Source organism: Rhinatrema bivittatum, chromosome 6 (genome assembly GCF_901001135.1).
Source record: "Rhinatrema bivittatum chromosome 6, aRhiBiv1.1, whole genome shotgun sequence".
NCBI classification, from domain to species: Eukaryota; Metazoa; Chordata; class Amphibia; order Gymnophiona; family Rhinatrematidae; genus Rhinatrema; species Rhinatrema bivittatum.
Genome location: NC_042620.1, coordinates 258,755,146 through 258,778,473, shown reverse-complemented (window position 1 = coordinate 258,778,473; position 23,328 = coordinate 258,755,146). Strand labels below are relative to the sequence as shown.

The 23,328-nt window shown below is 43.1% G+C and overlaps 2 protein-coding genes across 9 annotated transcripts in view; one reads left to right on the top strand and one right to left on the bottom strand.

The window, feature by feature from the left end:
* The window catches only part of CASP14 (caspase 14), a 105,656-nt gene extending 93,817 nt beyond the window's left edge, over positions 1-11,839 (top strand). For all 8 annotated transcript variants that reach the window (XM_029606923.1, XM_029606924.1, XM_029606922.1 and 5 more), the window contains one exon: positions 11,399-11,839. In XM_029606923.1, the coding sequence (XP_029462783.1) occupies positions 11,399-11,524 (126 nt within the window). In that variant the 3' untranslated portion in view covers positions 11,525-11,839. The remainder of the gene's footprint in view (positions 1-11,398) is intronic.
* A 321-nt stretch (positions 11,840-12,160) lies between these two features.
* TRIM72 (tripartite motif containing 72) overlaps positions 12,161-23,328 on the bottom strand; it is a 40,109-nt gene continuing 28,941 nt past the window's right edge. The window contains exons 6-7 of the mRNA XM_029606920.1: positions 15,832-15,950; positions 12,161-13,285 (exon numbers count right to left, since the gene is read on the bottom strand). Of these exons, the coding sequence (XP_029462780.1) occupies positions 12,717-13,285; positions 15,832-15,950 (688 nt within the window). The 3' untranslated portion in view covers positions 12,161-12,716. The remainder of the gene's footprint in view (positions 13,286-15,831; positions 15,951-23,328) is intronic.

Here is a 23,328-nt window from a genome sequence, read left to right as displayed (position 1 = left end):
GATCGTGCACAGACCCCCACTTAGACCTGATGGCTACTCTGCACAATGCAAAAGCTCCCAGATTCTTCAGCCGCAGAAGGGAGCATTGCTCGGAAGGGGTGGATGCCTTGATTCTTCCCTGGCCTCATGACATTCTCCTCTATGTGTTCCCCCCTTGGCCTCTGGTAGGAAAGGTACTCAGAAGGATCGAACTCCACAGGGGGCCCTCATTCTCGTAGCACCAGAGTGGCCTCGTAGGCCGTGGTACGCGGATCTGGTGAACCTCGCAACGGACAGTTCTCTTCGCCTCGGTCACCTCCCAAACCTACTCCATCAGGATCCAGTATTTTTCAATCAGGCGGATCGCTTTTGTCTAGCGGCCTGGCTTTTGAGCGGCAGCGATTGAGGAAGAAGGGGTATAAGGAAGAAGTTATATCTACTCTGTTGCGGGCTCGTAAGCCTTCTATCTCTCTCACTTATGTTCGAGTGTGGAGAGTGTTTGAGAATGTGTGCACCGAGTCGAATGCCAACACGCAAGGTTTCGGTATCCCAGGTCCCCTCCTTTCTACAGAATGGCCTTTCTAAAGGTTTGTCTTTCAATTCTTTGAGAGTACAGGTTTCAGCTCTCGGATCCCTCTTAGGATATATCGATGGTTACGCGGTGGTGGCCCATCTGGATGTCATTCGATTCCTCAAGGGGGCCAAGCATTTGAATCAGCCTGTCCAGGCTACTTGTCCTTCGTGGAGCCTTAACTTGGTGCTTTGAGTCCTTTGTGAGGCACCCTTCAAACACCTCCGGTGGGCCACGCTTAAGGATCTAACTCTTAAAACAGTTTTTCTTGTTTCTATTTGCTTCCCCAGAAGGGTGTCTGAGCTCCAAGTGTTGTCTTGTAGGGAGCCCTTTCTTTGTTTTTCTAATTCAGGTGTCTCCCTTAAAACGGTACCATCACTTTTGCCTAAGGTCGTGTCTTCCTTTCACGCCAATCAGTCAGTAGAACTCCCTGCTTTTCCTCTGAGGACGTTGCGAACACGCCTGGTGGTGACCTACGGCGCCTTGATGTAAAGAGAGTACTGCTGCAATATTTATTTAGGGACTAGCCACTGCTGTTAATTGTATCAGTAGCATGGGATCTTCTTAGTGTTTGGGTAATTGCCAGGTTCTTGTGGCCTGGTTTGGCCTCTGTTGGAAACAGGATGCTGGGCTTGATGGACCCATGGTCTGACCCAGCATGGCAATTTCTTATGTTCTTATGTTCTTGGAGGAGAAGTCCATTATCCGCTATTAATTGAGTTGACTTAGAATAGCCACTGCTATTACTAGCAACAGTAACATGGAATAGGCTTAGTTTTTGGGTACTTGCCAGATTCTTATTGACTGGATTGGCCACTGTTGGAAACAGGATGCTGGCCTTGATGGACCCTTGGTCTGACCCAGTGTGACATGTTCTTATGTTCTTAATAGCAAAGTCTTTCTTGAAGCTTTGCGAGGACAAGGGGACTATGATCCTTATTGCCTTTCTTTGGCCGAGACAGATGTGGTTTCCACTCCTACGGCAATTGTCCATCCGGAAACTGATCAGTCTGGGGACTTCCCCAGATCTCATGCAAGATCAAGGCAGGTTGTGGCATCCCAATCTCCATGCCCTGTCGCTCACAGCCTGGATGTTGAGAGGTTAATCCTGCAACCACTCAGTCTTTCAAAGGATGTGTCTCTGGTCCTGGTGGCTTCTAGAAAGCCTTCCTCTAGAAAGTCCTGTGGACTGAAGAGGAGGTTTTTCCATGTGGTGTGAGCAGAAAGCCCTAGATCCATTCTCCTGCCCCACACAAAAATAACTTGTACACCTATCGGAAGCTGGCTTAAAAACCAATTCCATTAGAGTTCACCTGAGTGCAATTGGCGCTTACCACTGGGGGGGTGTTGGGGGTTTGTCTAATTGCTGGCCACAATTAGCCAACCTCAGTTAGTGAAAGAAAGGCCGCAGAGAAGGAAGATGTCTGACACCTACTAGAAATGCTGTTATTTTTAGTCCTTTCCAGATGTCTCAGGGAACTAAAAACTATTATTTTTCCAAAGGCTGTGCAGACACTAAAAATGCTTATGTGCTGAAACCATGAGAACTGTTAGCCCAAGGTCAGACCAGGAACCTGGGGGTAACAGGGGGACGACGGCAGTAAACAGACAGTACCAAGCAGATGTACTGAAGGGTGATAAAACAGGAGGGAGGGAGGGGGACTCTGCTCCTGCTTTTTGCAAGTTAGGATAAAGTAAGCAGGGCTGTGAGAACAACGCCCATCGCCTGTCACTTATTTCAGACTTCCGGAGTTGAACAATTTCATCTGTCATTAGGAACATAAGATTTGTTATCTTTATATGTTTCTTTCAATACCTTTCTAATCATTATTATTATTTGCTTGCAATCACTTCTCCAGTGCTTGATGTTTGCGATTTGTATTATTATCCCTTTGCTTAGTAAGTGCTCAAATAACCTTTCCATCTAATACCTGGATTCTGATGTGCACATACACTGAGTCAGTACATGTTTGTTGGTGTATCGGAGAAGCCCTGAAGTATAAAGACCCTCAGTATCTCCCTCTTTCCCGAGAATCAGCCCTGAGGTAGACCTGTGGAAATACAGGCAAGCCTCTCGGTATATTCTGTATGTGTACGCCCAGAACCCAGAACAGATGTAGAGGGTATGCCCATCTCTGTACAGCCTATAGTATGTTTCAAGAGGTCAGTGACTCTGGGATGAATTCCAGGGCAGTTATGGAGCCAGTGGCCGCCTTCTTGGCAGAAGCAGGCTGTGATTTGGTCCACATCTCAGCCACAGGGGTGGCTTCTGTAATAGCGCCCAGGCTTCAGTTATGGCTGAGAAATTGGTCGGCCATTGCAACCTCCAAGTCTAACTTCATGAAATTGCCCTTTATAGGTTCACCTTTGTTTGGGAGCAAAAGTTGTAGAAACTGTCCCTCAAATTACTGGAGGATAAGAAGCAGATGCCATTCTCCTTTAGCATGAGAGATCATGCTAAGGGATCCAAGCATTTTCAACCCTATAAGAGTAGCAATCTTTCAGAAGCCTTGACCTTTTGGTAGGTCTCAGTCCTTTTGTCCCAGACAGCCCAGAAGTGGCATGGGCTTGGGTAGTGGATCCTCCTGAGCCTCCCAATGAAGGTTTGTCAACCCACCCCCAGGAACAGGAGATAGGGGGGACACCTCTCTCTTCTATCAGAGGTGGGTCGAGATCACGGGGGGTGATATGAGAAGGATATGCGCTGGAGTTTCACAGTATTCCTCAGCATATGTTCATGGTCTGTCTCCCTGCCACTCCCCTGGGTAAATGTATCATCGGGACATGCTAGAGATTTAAAGTTCCTGGATGGAATAAATGACATTTTTATGGAGCAATTGGTTCAGGAACCGACAAGAGAGGGAGCAATTTTAGATCTAATTCTCAGTGGAGGACAGGATTTGGTGAGAGAGGTAGTGGTGGTGGGGCCGCTTGGCAATAGTGATCATAATATGATCAAATTTGATTTAATGACTGGAAGGGGGACAGTAAGCAAATCCACGGCTCTCGTGCTAAACTTTCAAATGGGAAACTTTGATAAAATGAGAAAAATTGTAAGAAAAAAACTGAAAAGAGCAGCTGCAAAAGTAAAAAGTGTGCAAGAGGCGTGGTCATTGTTAAAAAAACCCAAAACATCCTAGAAGCACAGTCCAGATGTATTCCACACATTAAAAAAGTTGGAAAGAAAACAAAATGATTACCGGCACGGTTAAAAGGGGAGGTGAAAGAAGCTATTTTAGCCAAAAGATCTTCATTCAAAAATTGGAAGAATGATCCAACAGAAGAAAATAGGATAATGCATAAGCTTTGGCAAGTTAAATGTAAGACATTGATAAGACAGGCTAAGAGAGAATTTGAAAAGAAGTTGGCCGTAGAGGCAAAAACTCACAGTAAAAACTTTTTAAAATATATCCAAAGCAGAAAGCCTGTGAGGGAGTCAGTTGGACCGTTAGATGACAATTTCAATGTGTTATCCACTATGACACCTAGATCTCTTGGGTGGTAGCACCTAATATGGAAGCTAACATTGTGTAACTATAGCATGGGTTATTTTTCCCTATATGCATCACCTTGCATTTATCAACATTAAATTTCATCTGCCATTTCAATGCCCAATTTTCCAGTCTCACAAGATCTTCCCGCAATTTATCACAATCTGTTTGTGATTTAACTACTCTGAACAATTTTGTATCATCTGCAAATTTGATTACCTCACTCGTCGTATTTCTTTCCAGATCATTTATAAATATATTGAAAAGTAAGGGTCCCAATACAGATCCCTGAGGCACTCCACTGCCCACTCCCTTCCACTGAGAAAATTGTCCATTTAATCCTACTCTCTGTTTCCTGTCTTTTAGCCAGTTTGTTCACTACCCAGCTTGGCTGGGTAGTGAACCTCACCAAGAGCAGTCTTCAGCCTGCTCAGTTATTAGAATACCTTGGGGTTTGGTTTGACATGAAACTGGGCAAGGTTTTCCTACCGGAAACCATGTGCCCAACCATGTGTTCTTACCTGCAGGTATTACCTTAATGACGGTGACCCTGGAAGTGCTACCGTGGGCAAAGGCGCATGTGTGTCCTCTGCAGCACTCCCTGTTGTCCTAGTGGAACCTGCAGTCTCAGGACTATTCAATTCAGCTCCACTTGCTGATAGAGGACTCCTATCAACTGCAGTGGTGGCTACAGGCAGATTATCTAAGGAGAGGAGTCTCCCTAGCCCCATCGGACTGGCTAGTACTGACAACAGTCATGAGTCTCCTTGGTTAGGGAGCTGACTGTCAGGATCTGAAGTCCAAGTAAATGACATCGAGTGCTCTGCTTTGATCTAATTCTGTAATCGTCCAATCAAAAAAATCAATCCGATTTGTTTCACAGGAACTTCCTGTGGGGAATCCATGCTTCATCGGGTCCAACAGCCCCCAATTTGTAGATAGTTCTGTCCTTTCCTTCAGCAGAGTCTTCATTAATTTTCCCACCACTGAAGTAAGGCTAACAGGCCTGTGGTTTTCATCCTCCTCTCTGCTATCATCTTTGTGAAGTGGGACCACAACCGCTCTTCTCCAATCTTGTGGCACCACTCCCGTCTCCAATGATCTATTGAACGGGTCCTTCAGCTGACCATCAGCACATCCCTGAGCTATCTTAATATCCGGGGTTGTACCTCGTCTGGCTTCATGGCCATGTCCACTTTCATTTTTCCTAGTTCTTCCTATATATTCTCTTTTGTAAATGGGGTTGCATCTTCCCCACCCCATCCAAGCATTTGTCAGCCAGCTATGGTCTCTTCCAGGGTCTTTAATGAACATTGAACTAAAGTATTTAATATTTTTACTGTTTCTACAAAGCCCCAGAGATTACCAGAGGATAAGCTCCACAGGGCAGCCAGGAGGTCTATGCAGCCACAGTAATTTAAAAAATAGAGATGTTACCATCCTGGATGAAATTTATAGTATTGCACATTCCAAGGGGTCACAAAGACTCAAGTCTTTTTGTGGAGAAAGAGAAAATTTGTGAGACAGGGTAAGTTAATTAGAAGGAGCCCCATTCAGCATAATTAGGATCAGTGGGTTCTCTCTGCAGTGGTTCTGGAGAATGGAAGGTTCACCAGGTTTTATCTGGCGTGGACCCATATCACAAATAGACCCATGGGTGCTGGATGTTCACAACCGCTATGCTGAAGAATTAACTTTTGCCATTTCATACACCTTCTTTGTCTCTTCTTGTTGGTTGGTGGCAAAAGGGGCAACAGTAGACTCAACCTGGCAAAGATTGCTGCAACTAAATGCAGTAGTTCCAGTTCTTCTCATCAAAGAAAGCTAGGGAAGGTATTCCACTTTATGGTTCCGAAGAAGGAAGGCACTTTCAGCTCCATTCTGGACCTAAAAGGAGTCTTCCTCAAGGTACCTCACTTTTGTATGGAGACTTTGCGGTCAGTCATAATGGTGATGAGAAAAGGAGTTTATCTCATCCCTAGATCTAACGAGCGTATTTGCACATTCCCATCAGAAGAGAGCATCAGAGATATCTGCAGCTTGTCGTGATAGAGTCAATTGGAGCTGAGCCATTTGGGCTGATCACTTCTGCAAGGTCATGGTGGTAGTAATGGCAGTTTTGCACAGAATGAGCTTATTAGTATACCCTTGTCTAGTTTTATCTGAAAATGCAACAAAGAAGGGGGCACCAAAAGTGTCCTGGTCACCTGAGAGATGGCTATCTTGATGGAATGAGCAAAAAGACATTTGGCAGCGCTGTCTGCAGCACACATAGCCAGAAAGGACAATGTTCAAGCAGATTTTCTCAACTGACATTCATTGTCAATTTGATGAGGCTCAGGTAGGAGGAATCTCTATGGTTGCTGATAGACATGAGCCAGTTAAGACAGGGCCCAATCATCATGGAAGACCAAACCCATTTCTCACATAGTTTACCTATTGAAAGGGCTGTCTTATGCAAAAGAAATCTGTCGACCCCAGTGATTGCAGCCATGTGGAAGGCTGAGAAGTGGTCCACTTCCTTAGCATATGAACAGGTCTGAAGGATGTTTGTTGTCTCGTGTCAGCAATAGGCATTTTCTCCTTTCAAGGCCTCTATTCCACATCTCTCCTACAAAATGGCTTTAAAAAAGGACTCTCAGGTCTCTGAAAGTTCAGGGGGCAGCCTTATGTTAGAGGGGAAGAATTCAAGATTATTCGGTATCTCTGCATATGGACATGATTCGCTGTTTGAAGACTGTAAGGCATCCAAGGCCTCTGTTTCAACTAGTAGTCCCTTTGTGGGATCTCAGCCTTGGGTTGAGGGTTCTAGCAGCAACTCCCTTTGAGCCTATCAAATGGACAACTCAAGAATTTGTCCTTGAAAACTATTTCTGGTGGCAGTTTGATCAGTGAGACACATATTGCAGAGATCTGTATTGGTTGATTTCAGAGGAAGAAATAGGAATGTAAGTGTGAAAATAGAAGTCAACATAGATTGATTGTACATAAAACCATTTTGAGATACTTTAAGGTGACCAATTCCCTTTGGAAGTTAGACAGGCTGCTTGTCATGTTTAGCAGGACTCATAAAGGTGAGGCGGTTTTTGTCTTCTAATGCCAGATGGATTAAGGAAGTTGTTGGTGCAGTATATATTGGCCAGGAACTACCAGTTCCAGAAGGGCTGAGAGCGCATTTAGTGAGAGCTTAGGTGACTTTCTGGAGTAAATCTAGGTCAGTCTCTCCAGTGAATATTTGAAAAGTGGTGACTTGGTCATCTTTGCATTTCTTTGCTAAGCATTACCGCTTGGATGTTCAGGCTAGCAATGATGCTGTCTTTGGGGCAAGTGTCTTTAAGAGCAGCATGAACCACCTCTTACCCAGTATGAGGGAAACTTGCATATCACATTTCTGGTCTGGTAGTGGCAGGATGATGAAGGAGAAATTTATTTTCATCTGATAATTTTCTTTCCTTGAATCCTGCCATACCAGTCCAGAATCCTCCCAGGTTGCATCTAGGTTGGTGAAAGTACAGAAATTACAGTGGTTGGTTTGTTGGGATAACAGAAGGGAGCAAGACTTGTTAATAATCCCTTCTCTTCTTCCCTTCTAAAAGGGGAGGAGGAGAAAAGAGAAAGCTTTGAAATAACTCCTATTTCTAAAAAGTTAATTATAAAAATTATTACTCGTTTGTGGTTCTGATGATTGTTCATTTGATTAGCTTTGATAAAGGGTTTACCGTTGCACCAGCTCATGTACTGTGAGTGATGTCATAGAAAACCTGTAGTTCTGTTCTCTCCGCTTGCTGGGAGGCATAACCCACTCATCTGGATTGGTGTGGCAGGATTGAAAGAAAAGAAAGGAAGTTATCAGGTAAGATTCAATTTCTCCTTATGAGGAGAGCAGCTATCTTGCAGTTCATCTTATTAGAAAATAGGGCATTATGTATGTTTGTTTATTTTATTTATTTAAACATTTATCATCCACTCATATCTGTCATGCTAGGTGAAGTACAAAGGTAAAACAGTGGATTAAAACAAAGTTACATGATGTAATACATTACAATAAAATCAGACAATAAAACTAACTAACATCAATCATAGCTGCAGTACAAATACAATTATTGATTACAAGCTTCCCTATAAAGGATAGCTTTAAGCTGCTTCCTAAACATAATAAAAGTCGTCAATTTCCCTCATTTGGTTAGGTAAAGGATTCCAGCATACTTGTCCATAGATTACAAATGCAGAGTTTTTGAATGCTGACAAAATAAGTAGCCTTCACTGTGCGAACTAACAGAAGATTTTTACTACTGGAGGGTAACACACTTTTTGGGACAGAAGGGGAGAGGAGGGATTTAAGGTATTCAGGCCCATTGCACTTCAAGATTTTAAATAACATAACAATAACCTTGAATTTAATTCTTTCCTTTACTGGCAACCAACTCGGTTCTTTTAAAATTGGGGTAATATGCTCATTCTGCGGCCTGCCCGAAACCAGATGGGCTGCAGAGTTTTGTAATATCTGAAGAGCTTTTAAACTCGACGTAGGTAGTCCATAATAGAGTGCGTTACAATAATCCACACACATAAGGATAAAGGCCTGGAAAATTGTCCGAAAATCAGGTAGATCCAAGATATATTTTACATGCCTCAGTAGGTGTAATTTGTAATATCTTATATGCAAAGGCTGTTGAAATTGAGGTTTAAAAGACAAAGTAGTGTTAAGTAAAATCCCAAGATTCCCAATTGTTTCCTTAAAAGGGATCAGTTTACTCAAAAATGGGAAAACTGAAATATTATGATCAACCAGAAAAGTCTTGGATTGAGAAAAACAAATTACCTCTAAGTAGGATTCAGCAGCAGCTGGTTTTGATAAATCCAGATATCATAGTGGCCGAAATATTCCCCTTAATGGGAAAAACATCAGATTGCATCTGAAATTCTATGCCTAAAGTTTCTAAAAGAAAACATAGTGGCTGCATATATATATGTTAAAAATGACAGCAGATAAAACTGAACCTTGGAGTACTCCTAAAAGCATATTATACCATTCAGATAAAGAATCATTAAGACTAACTTGCTGCTTTCAAGAATCTAAAAAAGAAGAAAACCAAGACAATACTTTCTCACTGATCCCTATTTGTTGTAATCTGGTTAGGAGGATTTTGTGAGAGACAGTGTCGAAAGCACTGGTCACATCAAGAAAAATTGCCAATACCGCAGATCCTGAATCAAGTTCTCGGAGTAGGAAATTCAAACCTGAGGGAAGCAATGTTTCTGTACTATGTGACTTACGAAATCCCCCTAGCAAGGCTGGAGAATAAGATGATCATTAAAAAATACATCTACCTGCTTAAATGCTGCTTTTTCTAATAATTTACCTAAAGTAGGTAGGTTTGCTATGGGATGAATGCTTGCAGGATCATCGGGGGATAATTTTGCTGCTTCTTATACACTGGGGGCACTTTTTTTTTTTTTTTTAAATGCCAGGGATTACGCTGGCAGAAAAAGATAAATTCATCAGTGAAGAGATCACACCAAGGAAGTTGGAACACACACACATAAGAGTGACAGGATCTAAAAGGCAGAATGAATTTTTGAGCTTGCCTAATATTTCTTCAGTTGTACTCTCTCCAAAAGGTGAAAAATGTTCTCAAATGACAGCACAAAGAATAATAGACCTTTTGACAATGAAGTTGACTTCAGAAATTGAAAGATCTAGTGACAAAGCTTGAGACTTTAATTCTGCAGTGAACTTGGAAGCTTTAGAAAGAGATTATAAAATGCAAACTTCTGAGGAGTAAAATTAGGTAGATTATTCCTTTTAACAGAATCGGCAGGCAAGGGTTTCCAAGTGTCAGTTCTTTAGGACTATTTAAAGATTGCTGAAAGCATTTATTACCCTTTCCTTTTGAATTGGAACAGTTCTTTATAATTAGTTCTACATTTTTGGTAATTTTGGGAATATCCTAAGGGCAGATGTTTCCAATTGCTATTTGCCTGATGCATCTTACATTTACCATTGGAAAGATCTATGTCAAACCAAGGGGACTCTAGGATTGTAAGTATTGAATACCTTTGGGCTTATATGAAGTCACATTTGACTTAACTGCAGCTAAAGTTTCAGTTAATGAATTGGGAAAATGATTTAAAGAGGTCATGTCTAAATTTTCTACCAATTTCCACTCAATTTTAAAATCATCAGGGTCAACTGGTGCACCAGCAATTTTAGTAGAAACAAAATTGACCAGTTTGCAACGAGTAGGCATGGAAAGACATAAAGAGAACATAATGTTACAGTGGTCGGACCATGAAATAGGTTGAATAATAAGGTTGGAAATCACGGGTTGGAAATGTATTAATTCTGAAACCAAAATTTGATCTAAAATATGACCCTTTTTATGAATTGCAGACAAAATCAAAGGTTTCAAAGGGAATGATTCTAAAAGATCAAAAAATTCTTGATAGATACCTTGTGACTTAGAATCAATAAGAACATTAAAGTTGGCTATTAGATACTTTTATTGGTTATTAAAAATAGGGAATTAAGAAATTCAAAACAAAGTCAAATCTTCACATAGAATACCGGGGTAGGGGGGTATAGAAGAATGCTATAATAACTTTAATTATAAGATTCTCGCACCCGTTAATAGTTAAATTGTAAAGCTTTGAATCAAGATTTGATTTATAATAAACTAAAACACCATCCCCTTTTTTTTTCCTACTTTTCAGATTTTTCACAAGCCTGCAAAGTTCAAGTATCTCACATAAAAGAACATTACAAAATATTACAAATGTGAATCTTCATTTTAAGAGAGATGGGGAGGTGGGGTGTACCTGATTTCTAAATGCTTGTTTAAATTGTGTGTATAGGCATATATTCAGTTAAGAAAATTAATATTCTGTTTTGACATGACTAATAAGGCCAAAATGCATTCAAGTAAAAAAAAAAAAAGTTAAATATTACAGTATTTAGCCTTACAAAAGTTGGGTGATCTGTAAGTCAGTTTTTTGCTCATGTGACATTCACTGTCTCCAGGAACATATGAAACTAAGTTGCTGATGCATTTTGTTTCCCATCGTCTATGTCACCATTTGTTCTCTCTTGGAGAACTAAAGCTTCTCTCCAGGCTTGTTTGCATCCGTGCCTGAAAGAGTGCAGGACAGTCCTGGATGGTTGCCACCTGAGCTATGATTATATAATACATGTGTGTTTTATTTAGTCACAAGCATGGGAGCAAATAAATTAGAGAATGAAATTCATCAGTAGCTTTAAGGGCTTCTTGCACGTTGCTTGCCTTTTGAATAATGTTTTGGGATTTTTCAGTGCCTTAAATTTTTAAATGAATATTTACTTTTGTTTGATGCTGGGCAGGTGATCTGGGAAGTGTCAGGCTTGAACATCACAAGCAAGGACCGGCAGCAACACAAGAGCACTCCGCTGGTGCAGTACAGTTTGCGAAAACTGCTCTACCTGAAACCCTCAGGGATGGCTGCTTAACACCTTTCTCCCCTAATCAATGTGACCCCTCTGTTTCTCCTGGCCCACTTATCTAATCCTTTCTGATTTTGTTCTTCTTTCCACTTCACCTCTGTTTCCCTCCATATAGAAAGGAGCCTGCTTCTTCATTTCCTGTTTAAATATTGAAGGGTAGCATTAGCCTTGTTAAAGCCTCAGTTTTGGGATTTATTTTTTTTTTCACTTTAAGATCATGAAGGTTTTTGTGGGTTGTGGGGTTTGCAGATCAAAGATGGGGTGGACCATCTTGCCTGGCTCCATTAATAATAATTAAAAAACAATTATTTTGCAAAATGACTTGGACTGGTTTTATGTATTTATTTAGATTTATATTCCACTTTTCACACTTTTTTCAGCGCTTCAAAGTGGATTACATTCAGTTCTGTAGGTATTTCCCTATCCCCAGAGGGCTTACAATCTAAGTTTTATACCGGAGGCAATGGAGGGTAAAGTGACTTGCCCAAGGTCACAAGGAGCGACAGTGAGACTCACCCTGGTCTCCTGGTTCGTAGCCCACTGCTCTAACCACTAGGCTACTCCTGGTATGACAGAAGTAATTTTCTACTGGTATATCTCTTGCTCTGTGTGATTATGGTGGATAAACCCATTGACAACAGGTTTTCCAAAGACCACTGCAGTTTTATTGAGACACCACAGTACACCTGCAAACTTATGCATACAAATACATGTTTCCTGTCTACCCCTTCCCTTGACATCATCAAAGCAGTGGTGGGACTGGCAGTAGACCAGTGGGAATTTTTAAATTGTCTGCTCTGCTCATTTCTTTGGTCATTTACAAATTTGGGTTAGAAAGTGGGGTGGCTGGAGGGGTTGTCTGAGTCTTCACGCTAGTAGTGACTCCCCCCTCTTCCATGACCCGCAACTCAAACTGCTCAGCTCCAGCTGCTAAAAGCAATGTCTCTTTCCTGCTTCCCATCTCTTGTCTCTTAGGTGGGCAAGAATTGCTGGTTTCATATCCATTTTAAAACTCATTTAGGTGAAGTGAATTTGACAGCACTGTACTGCATATATATATATAATATAAAGTGTGTGTGTTTATATAGAAAGGGAAAGATCTACCATACTGAGGGAATGAGATGGAAGGAGAGGTGCAGGAATACTGGTGGAGAAAATCTAAGATTATGTTAGGTTTTAGGGCTGGGGCAGTAGATGGTTAATGATCTGAGGCCGGACAGTAGATCTTCAGGGGCTGGCTGTTCTTGCCCTTGTCGTGCCAGCACACATCAAAAAATGGGTACACCTTGCCAGCAAACTTCTCACGGAAGGTGTAGAGCAGGATCATGCAGTCCTCATCATCTGCATTGTAGAAGGACACCACTCCATCACTGAAGCTCAGGTAGATGCCCACCTTAGCTGGCTTGGCCTCCACACGCAGGAGCCGTGGCTCCTTCTCCTCCGCATGCGCCTCGTACAGCTTCGCATCCTTGCACCCCATCAGCCAGAAGCCATTGGAAGGGGAGACATGAAGCTTCCCCTTGCGATTTGTGGAGTCGGAGATCACACCTATGTTCCAGCGGGGCTTGTCTTCTACCTCCACTTCCCAGTAGTGCTCGCCAGAGGAGAACCCTTCCCTTGTCACCACGCTGTTGCACTTGTCAAAGCGCCCCGGGTCTTCTGCTGACACGGGCTGCTTGTGGTCCACGCATTCCACAGATTTTCTGTTCTCTGAAACCAACAGGTTCTGGTGGGCTGTATCTGGATCCAGGGTGAGGTTTTCCAGGGCTGAGAAGCACAAAGAAAAATAGAACAGCCATGTCAGCTGATAGCTCTATATTATCAAGAACAAGCTGGGCTAGGCCTGGATTTTGTCTATTGCATGTATGGGACTTGTAGCTGATGTAATTAGAGAGTCTGAAACTACATGTCCCAACGATGTAATGATGAAGACAGCTGAATTTGATGGACCTCTGGTCCAGCTCACTTGTAGGCCACTGCAGGAAGCTGTGTGTTGAAACCATGTGTTTAAATTCAACACACAGATCCTAATGTACAAGCTACTTTGTATTTTAATGTCCCAATGCAGTTAATAAATGCCATGCTGATGTTTCTGGAGTAAAAATGTGTGTACTCTGAATGCATATCACTCCACTGCCATCAGTCTCTAATAAATGAGAAGCACTCGGGCCAGTGCAGAAAGCTGAGCATTAAGAGGTCTATATTCAGCCACAGCATTGATAGCAAAGTTAGCCAGATAAACTTATCTGGCTAACTTTGGAGGCATATCCAACAGAGCAGCCACACTATTGAATATAGCAGGCTATCTTAATTAGTTAGCCATCTAAATTTAGGAAGCTCTTTAATTTGACCAGACTTAGCTGGTTACGTCATCCAGTGAACTCTGAATATTGGGGTTGGCTGGTTAACTTAACCTGCTAACTCAAGTCCTTCCAGTTATACCTCTGGACCGCCCCTAACGTAGCCAGATAAAGGCTGAATATAGCCAGGCAAGCCATTTAGACGATAACTATTATGTTATCCATCTAAATGACTTTTGAATATGGACCTCCTGGAAACTATGTACTGAATTTCGGCACACAGATTTAACACACAAGCTATTTTTTTTTAATTCCTGATGCTGTACGCTACTGTTATGCATCAGGAAGTAAAAAGTGTGCATATCGAGATAAAATGTGTATGCACATTTGAACTTGGGCAATTATGGGGGGAGAGGGGCCCTAAATATAAACAGCAGGTGCACACACAGACTGAGAGAAGTGAACCCAGTATCAGTTGTGGGGACTAAAAAGATTCCATCATTCTCCTAAAACAAAAGTTCTTGTTATTTTTATAGTGCTGTTCCTTTAAAGCCAGGTGTGTTTTGGGTAGGGGAAGGGCTTAAGGCTGAACTTGACATCACCATCTATTTAAACAGGAACAGTGCAGTGGTTGATGATGTTGATTCCTTTTTTTTGGTAGGGGTATTTTTAGAATTTAGCAATAGAAGAGGTGGAGGGCTGAATCCTGACAAGGCAGTGCAACTGAAGGCTGTGTCCTATTCATTCACCCTGCTGCGCTGGAAACTTTACTCCATCTCTGACCAGGACTAACATTTCCAGCAATAAGAGAAGCTGAGTTAGGCCAGTGCATCTCTCTGCAGTGGGGGGAACTGCTTAATGCCTTGATGTGCATGGGATTTCTATGCGAAGGTGCTAAGCACTGTGCACAATTTTAAATCCATATTTTACATGTGTAAAACTCCGTGCTGCATATAAAGTAATGTTTATGCATACAAAGTGTATTCAAATACACCGTATTGCATGGGCCTGTTGGGCAGTCCAACTCCTATCATTTCATTAACAGATTGTCTGCTGTCTTTGACTCCGGTTTGCACAGAATGCTGGAGCTTGCAGTTCATTATGGCTGTCTCCCTGAATTCATCCTAAAAGACTACAAGCATTAGGGCTGCAGTGAGGGTAACAGAATCGCAATCCATTTTAGAAAACCCTTTTTCATGTCTTTATTCTTCCCTACTCTATCCTGCTGCACTGATCCAGAAACCATATCTCATATGTTTATCTCCCGCCCTCCCATGTAAGCTTATATCAAAACACTGTCTCCATGTTTCTGGGGAATGAAACCAGGATGGACTCAGCCAGTCTTGGGTGATATGGAAGCATCTGGTAACCCCATACACTACATGTACAATTCCTGTCCTAGGAGTACTGGGAATGCATTCTTGTACTGGTGAAATGGGACCTTGGGACAGGGGTTCGATGTCCTGGAATGAGTGGAGGGTTTGGAGTTTTTTCTGGCAGTGGATTTTCCATTGCTGATAATTAATCCTAATTATCTTCAGTCCTTAATTTTGCCATTGTCTCGGGAGGGGAGGGGGAAATAGATGTGTTGTGGAGCAGGCAAAGAAAAAAAGGAGAGGAGGTGAAAGAGATACCAAGCAAAAGACACAAAGGAAGAGAGGGATGATGACTGTGGAAATATGAAAGCTATTGTGAAGGGAAATGCATCCTGAGGAGAATTATTCTGTAAGATGGACTAAAACTTTTTTTTCCCAATGAAAATGAAGTGCTATATTTTCAGACTCCACAGAGCTGACCTCCCTAATACAGAGGGAGAAAAAGAGGAAGACCCATTTCCTGAAATCTACTGGAGCTGCATACCTGGATTTGGGTAAAGGAAAAAAGTCTGACTCACTATTTCATCTCTAAACCCCCCTCCCAACAATGCTGGTGCCCTAGTCCCCTCTTGCTGCCTCTCCAAGTGCCGAGAGGGAAATAGTTCCTGCGGATCTGCCTTTTGCACTTTCCACTAACCTGGCATCAGGGAACGGAACATCTTCCTCCAAACCTGGAACTTAAAGTCATCTGAGATGATGGGCAGATGGATATCCAAGCGCCCCATAGGAGGGGACTCCCCAAGAATCTTATTCAACCTAGAGGAGGAAAAGGGGAAAACAAAAAATACATAGTTTCAGGTGGCTTGTCCCTGTCTCTGAGAGCTGACAGCCTCAAGCGTGAGAAAGAGGTTAAGTGACTTACTAAAAGTCATGTGAAAGCAATGTGTGTATACATAGAAACAATATAATGGCAAAGACCACCAAGCCCATCCAGTCTCCCTTCTCACTGCAGTACTTCACACTGTACACTTCACTGTCCCACTGCTAAGGGCCCTCCATGATATGTCCCAATCTTTCTTATTTATTTAATTATTTTATGTGTGCCTTGATTACCCACTGAATGCCACAAAACCCCAAAGCAGTTTAGTAAAAAACAAACAGTTATATAAAATCTTGCCCACTTCCTTAAACCACCCTTCTCCCCACACCAGACATACAGCACTGCTTCTCCCTACCTGTAATACTACACATCATATATGCAATATACTGCAAACCATATATTGTGGTCCCACCTGATCTTCACATATAGCAACTCCACCATAAATCAGAGAAGAAAACTTTAAAACCAAATCTCAATCCCCTTGCCAAAACTGGCAATCCCTCCCTAACCTAAATGTTTTTAAAATAAATTCTCCAATCCTAATGCAAGATTATCCAATCCCAAATAAAAGAAACCAGCTCCAAAGTATCCCTCCCTTACAAACTCATCCCTCATTCAGCAAAAGAAACTTAATGGTTATTTAATTAGCAAAAGCCTGCTCAAATGGCCAAGTTGACTTTTTTTCTGAAAAATTAAATAATTCAAGGGAATCTCAGAGATCATGATCCAAAGTGCAAAGCAAGAAAATGCATGTTTAGTAGGGATGTGAATCGTTTTTTGACGATTTAAAATATCGTCCGATATATTTTAAATCGTCAAAAATCGTTAGAGCCGCGATACAATAACAATTCCCCCGATTTATCGTCAAAAAATCGTAAATCGGGGGAAGGGGGAGGGGAAGGGGGAGGGCGGGAAAACCGGCACACTAAAACAACCCTAAAACCCACCCCGACTCTTTAAAATAAATCCCTCACCCTCCCGAACCCCCCCAAAATGCCTTAAATTACCTGGGGTCCAGAGGAAGGGTCCAGGTGTGATCTTTTACTCTCGGACCTCCGTGTGTTGTAGAAATGGCGCCGGCGCTACCTTTGACCTGTCAGGGCAAAGGTAGCGCCGGCGCCATTTTGCGCAAAATGGCACCGGCCGTATGGCAACATGATTCGACTGCAGGAGGTCGTTCCGGACCCCCGCTGGACTTTTGGCAAATCTTGTGGGGGTCAGGAGCCCCCCCCAAGCTGGCCAAAAGTCCCTGGGGGTCCAGCGGGGGTCCGGAACGACCTCCTGCAGTCGAATCGTTTTTCCGTACGGAAAACGATTCGCGGTAGGAGATCGTTTCGGACCCCCGCTGGACTTTTGGCAAGTCTTGTGGGGGTCAGGAGGCCCCCCCCAAGCTGGCCAAAAGTCCCTGGGGGTCCAGCGGGGGTCCGGGAGCGATCTCCTACGCTCCTGACGTCGGGGGACAAAAAAACAAAATGGCGCCGGCGCTACCTTTGACCTGTTGACAGGTCAAAGGTAGCGCCGGCGCCATTTCTACAACGCACGGAGGTCCGAGAGTAAAAGATGACACCGGGACCCTTCCTCTGGACCCCAGGTAATTTAAGGCATTTTGGGGGGGTTCGGGAGGGTGGGAGATTTATTTTAAAGGGTCGGGGTGGGTTTTAGGGTTGTTTTAGTGTGCTGGTTTTCCCGCCCTCCCCCCCCACTGGACCCCAGGTAATTTAAGGCATTTTGGGGGGGTTCGGGAGGGTGGGGGATTTATTTTAAAGGGTCGGGGTGGGTTTTAGGGTTGTTTTAGTGTGCCGGTTTTCCCGCCCTCCCCTCCCCCCACTGGACCCCAGGTAATTTAAGGCATTTTGGGGGGGTTCGGGAGGGTGGGGGATTTATTTTAAAGGGTCGGGGTGGGTTTTAGGGATGTTTTAGGTTGCCGGTTTTCGATTTACATGATATTTAAAAAACCCAAACTGCGACGATCCGATTCCCTCCCCCTCCCAGCCGAAATCGATCGTTAAGACGATCGATCACACGATTCACATCTCTAATGTTTAGTGACTGTCACTTTAACAACTGGGAAAGATGGGTCAGCTAGCAGGACCTGTTCATCTCAGTGACCAGATAGGCTCATACTGGTGAAGTGCTTCTGCTAAATATAACAACTGGGTAAACTGAAAAATTATACATAGAAATTTTAAAACATCCTTTATGTAAGACATGGAGAAGCAGGGTAATATGATCTGTACTTTTACCCTCTGTCGAGTGTGTTGTATTTTGCAACAACTACAATCATCTCAATCTTGAATTACAGTATTCCTCTACCATGTCTACTGGAAGACTATTCCAGTCATTGCAGTGACAGTTCTCTCCCTGGGGTCAGCAGGGCTCCTGGAATGTTGACATCATGGATCCTTAATCCAGCCACTAGATGTCACCATTGGATGTTGATTGGGACTTCCGAACCGAATGGGATTGTGAACACTGCCTGGCAGCATGCTAGGAATCAAACCCAGGTCCTCCATATTGCCACCAAGCCACCAGACTGGCCTCCATCATCCTTTCTATCGAGAAATATTTCCTTCCATTATTCCTGAGTCTATCCTATCTGCCTCCTACTATTTCTAGAACTTCTTTTCCACTGATAATTGCTTATTGTGCATCATTTACATCTCTATTTGAATATCATATTCATCCTTTTAGGGTATATTATTTACGTATTTGCCTTATTTCTATAGATTGTTTAATGATTGTGCTATTCTGTGATGCATAATAGTTTAATTTGAAACATTAAAAATAACAGATGTGTTTGATCACTCATGTTTTCTTAAAATGCTACACATCTTACAAATTCTGTCAGGGGTATGTAAACTTATGAGCACAAACATCACCTGACAAAGCTTCTGCTGTAGACACGGGGAATGGAGTAGAATCTCCAGGTTGTTTCCAAGTGCTGGGCTCTGACCCTCTACCTCTCACTGTCAACTTCCTTGAAACAAAATCTGAGGCTCCTTAATTTATAGAAGCAGTACCCAGAGACTGGGATGCCAAGTCTAAGTGCCTGACTTGAAGGAGTGTCTGGGGCAGAATCAAGTTGCTGACATCTGGCCACAGTATAAAAAAGGTGTGCTGGGCTGTGCATATATATCTGCGTGTGATTCTGCATGTATTTTTCTGTGTAGGTCTTTACTCTGGATGTAGCAAAAAAATTGTACACACAAAAATTGTACATAAACCTGAGTAAAAATGTGCATGCAGCTAAGGACGCCTCCATATAAATCAATAACTCCTCAGTGCATAGGCTTAACTTGTGCTTTCTTAATGCTGGAAATTTAACTATTGGTCAGAGATGGAGTAAGGTTGCTAGTGTTAGTCTATGGTGATAAACCTGGAGTCCTATACTGAGATTACTTTTGTGCATAGAGCAGGATATATGTGGGTTTTGTGCACACAACTCATAAGCACAGACTTTATGCTCTTACCTCATGTTTTGTGCACACAACTTTTAGGAGCACAAATCATGGTTATGTTCCTGTTATTTTGAGTGCATTAGCCGTGATTTATGCATGCCATTGATTGACTTATATATATTCTGCTTTTCAAACACTTCAAAGCATATTACATTCAGGTACTGTAGGTATTTCCCTGGCCCCAGAGTGCTCCCAATCTGAGTTTGTACCTGAGGCAATGGAGCTGAAGTGACTTGCCCAAGGTCTTGAGGAGCAGCAGTGAGATTTGAACTATGGCTTTCCTGGTATGCAGACATTGCTCTAACCGCCAGGCTACTCCTCCAGTCCCTGCCCTTGTGTGCAGAAACCATGTTTTCTAAGTTAAACCATGGGTTGTGCACATTAAACATGATTTATGCATGCTGTTCATGTTTTACACACATTTTTTTTTAATTTACATGCTTTTTTAAACAAATGATTTTGCAGACTATTAGCTTACTGCATCAGAGGTTAACTTTTTTAATGCAAGTGAATGAAGAAAATGGGTGCTGAAATGCAGCGCATATTTTTTAAGCCTGTCATAGTGCATTAGGCCCTCAATTTGCCACAGCAAATTTGCTTCTTGCACTGATCTGAATGAGATTTATTCAAAGCTGTTAATGGCAAGTTGTATTGGTGAGTCCAATAAAAACACTGTTTCCCAACCTTTTGTACGCCAGGGACCAGCTAGCTAACTACCTTAAATTATGTGGACTGGTTGCAGCACCGATGAGCAAGGAGGAGTTTCCCCAGAAAATGAGGGAGTCATTGACGTCGGGAAGGGGGGGGTTCTATACTCCCTTTCCCCGCCTGGTGTTTAATCTCATGGGTTAGCCCTGTAGCTAGTCTGTGTTTAAGAAGGTAACTATCCAGTTTAACAGAATTCTTTTCTTAAAATAAAAAAAAGTTCCTCTTATTTTAAAAATTCAAAGCCCTCTTTCAACCCCCCTCCCCCCCCCAGCCAACAGTATTTTCTCAGAAAAAAAAATGTGAAAAACCTCCCTCTCTCTCCCAGCCAGCCATCAATTGATCACTGAAAAATAATCATCCCTCCCTGTCCCCTCACCTATCCAGTCAGCTACCAGTTGGTAATTTAAAAAAATAGAAAACACATTCCTTCTTTCTCTCCTTTCCCAGTCAGCCACTAGCTCCTCCTTAAAAAATTTTTTTTTTAAAATCCCAATCCCTCCCCCCAGTCAGCAGCATTGCTTCAATTAATAGCCCTATCCCACAGCTCTTTTTGGTTCTAGCAACCTCTTAGGTGGATGCAATAAAGTGCACTTAGCCTAGCACACAGGGTTAACCCGTGGTTGGATGCATGTTTTGGACGCGCTAGGCTAACACACGATGCAATAAGGGGATTAATGCGTCCAAACGCGTAGCTAATAGTGCTCATCGCATGTAAATGCCATGTAGATGAGGCTATTAGCTATGGCCCCCGATGCAAAAAACTGCCGTGCACCCGATGCACACTTTTTACCATGGCAAATTTTAACACCAGTCCCGAGCTGGTGTAAAGTCTTGCCGTGCATCAAGGACTCAATTAAAAAACAAAAGATACTGCTTTTCTGTGGTTCCTCCTACTTAGTATCGTTGGAATACTAAGATTACTCCTTGCGATGACTAAAAATTATTAAAATATGAAAGGTTTGATGAAAAACATTTGTGGGGGCGTACAATATACACGCTCCAGGCTGTATATGGTGTGTGTGTATTTCCCTGTATGTATGCCGGATCAGTCTAGACTCCTGGGTTTATGTATCCCTGCCAGCAGATGGAGACAGAGAAAGTTTCACTGACACTGCTTCATATTCCTTGGTGCCACCTGCAATATTTCAGTATATCTCTGTCTCCAGCAGATGGTGGCTGGTGCAAAAATCTGCAGTTCTGCATTTTGACAAGTTCGTTTACTGAGTCCTGTTCGGGCTGGTGAGGACTCAGATGGTTCGTTTGGGTCACAGGAGGCCCCCAGAGATTCAGGGGCGGTGATGTCATTGGATCACGAATGGGCATGCGTGATGTCACGGCGTTCGTGACGTCACGGCGTTCATACGCTGTCGGTGTCTTAGCCTAGCACACAGGGATCCAGATGCAATTGACACGGTTACGGGGGACGATCCAGGGGATATTCCGATCTTGGAGGGGGCAACCCCAAGATACTCCGCTGTTCCGGAGGGGGGAATTAGGTCCTTTGATCCCTCAGGTTTTGGAGGAGCTGGGGCTAAAGGTCTGTCAAGAGGACTCAGATATGGAAGGGGCGGCTCCGGTTCTGGATGGGCTTAGGAGTCCCCTGAGAACTTTTCCCTATCATAGGTCTGTGAAAAAGATGGTGGATTGGGAGTGGGAAGCTCCTGGTCGCTGGTTCCGCAGCTTTGAAAGACATTCAGTATCGGAAGCTAGAAATTCACCTCAAGAGGATCTTTGAGGTGTCGGCCATGAGTCTGCGGGCTGCCATCTGCTCCAGCTTCATGCAAAGAACATGCCTGCGCTGGGTACAACAGCTTTAGGAAGGGAAGGCGAAATCGGGTGACTAGGTGGCTAAGGCCGAGCGCTTGGAAGCGTTAGTTGTGTTCATGGCGGATGATTTGTTGAGAACTTTGTCTCGTATTATGGGATCCACTATGTCAGCCTGGCGGTTATTGTGGCTGTATAACTAATTGGCAGATGTGTCATCTAATCCTAATTAGGTTTGTTACCCTTTAAGGGACATCTGTTGTTTGGAGAGGATCTGGAACAATTGATGAAACACTGGGAGAGAATAAGGTACTCAAGTTGCCGGAAGTCACGCCTAAGAGCAAGCGGTCTTTTCAGTCTTGTTTGCAGTTTCGGGCAGGCAGGAAGTCTCATCCTGTGAGAGGAGCCGCAGCTTTGCAGAAGCAGTTCACTCCTCGAGGTCAGTCCTGGGGGTAGTCCTTTCGAGGTGGTCGAAGGCCCTTCAGAACTTCCACAGGAGGTGGGGCTAAGGGAGCTAAATCCTCGCAATGACGCTAGGCCGGTCCACTCCGTCGTTCCCTGAATAGGGGGTTGTCTAGCACGATTTTATGAGGAGTGGACCAAGATCAGTCCTCAGTGTAATAAGAGATGGTTATGCTTTAGAATTTGCTTGTCCCATTTGCGACCTGTTTCTAGCCTCTCCCTGTGGGTCATTAGAAAAGTGTCAGGTGGTGTGGGAAGCATTCGACAGGTTGCAGAGTTTAGGGGCTGTGATTCTGGTATCTCTGGATGAACCATTTACTTCGTGGTTCCAAAGAAAGAAGGCACTTTACGCCTGATTCTGGACTTGAAACAGGTAAATGCAGCACTGAAGGTTAAGAACATAAGAACATAAGAAATTGCCATGCTGGGACAGACCAAGGGTCCATCAAGCCCAGCATCCTGTTTCCAACAGAGGCCAAAAACCAGGCCACAAGAACCTGGCAATTACCCAAACACTAAGAAGAACCCTTGCTACTGATGCAATTAATAGCAGTGGCTATTCCCTAAGTATAATTGATTAATAGCCATTAATGGACTTCTCCTCCAAGAACTTATCCAAACCTTTTTTGAACCCAGCTACACTAACTGCACTAACTACCTTCTCTGGCAACAAATTCCAGAGCTTTATTGTGCAGTTGAGTGAAAAAGAATTTTCTCCGATTAGTCTTAAATGTGTTACTTGCTAACTTCATGGAATGCCCCTAGTCCTTCTATTATTCGAAAGTGTAAATAACCGAGTCACATCTACTCGTTCAAGACCTCTCATGATCTTAAAGACCTCTATCATATCCCCCCTCAGCCGTCTCTTCTCCAAGCTGAACAGCCCTAACCTCTTCAGCCTTTCCTCATAGGGGAGCTGTTC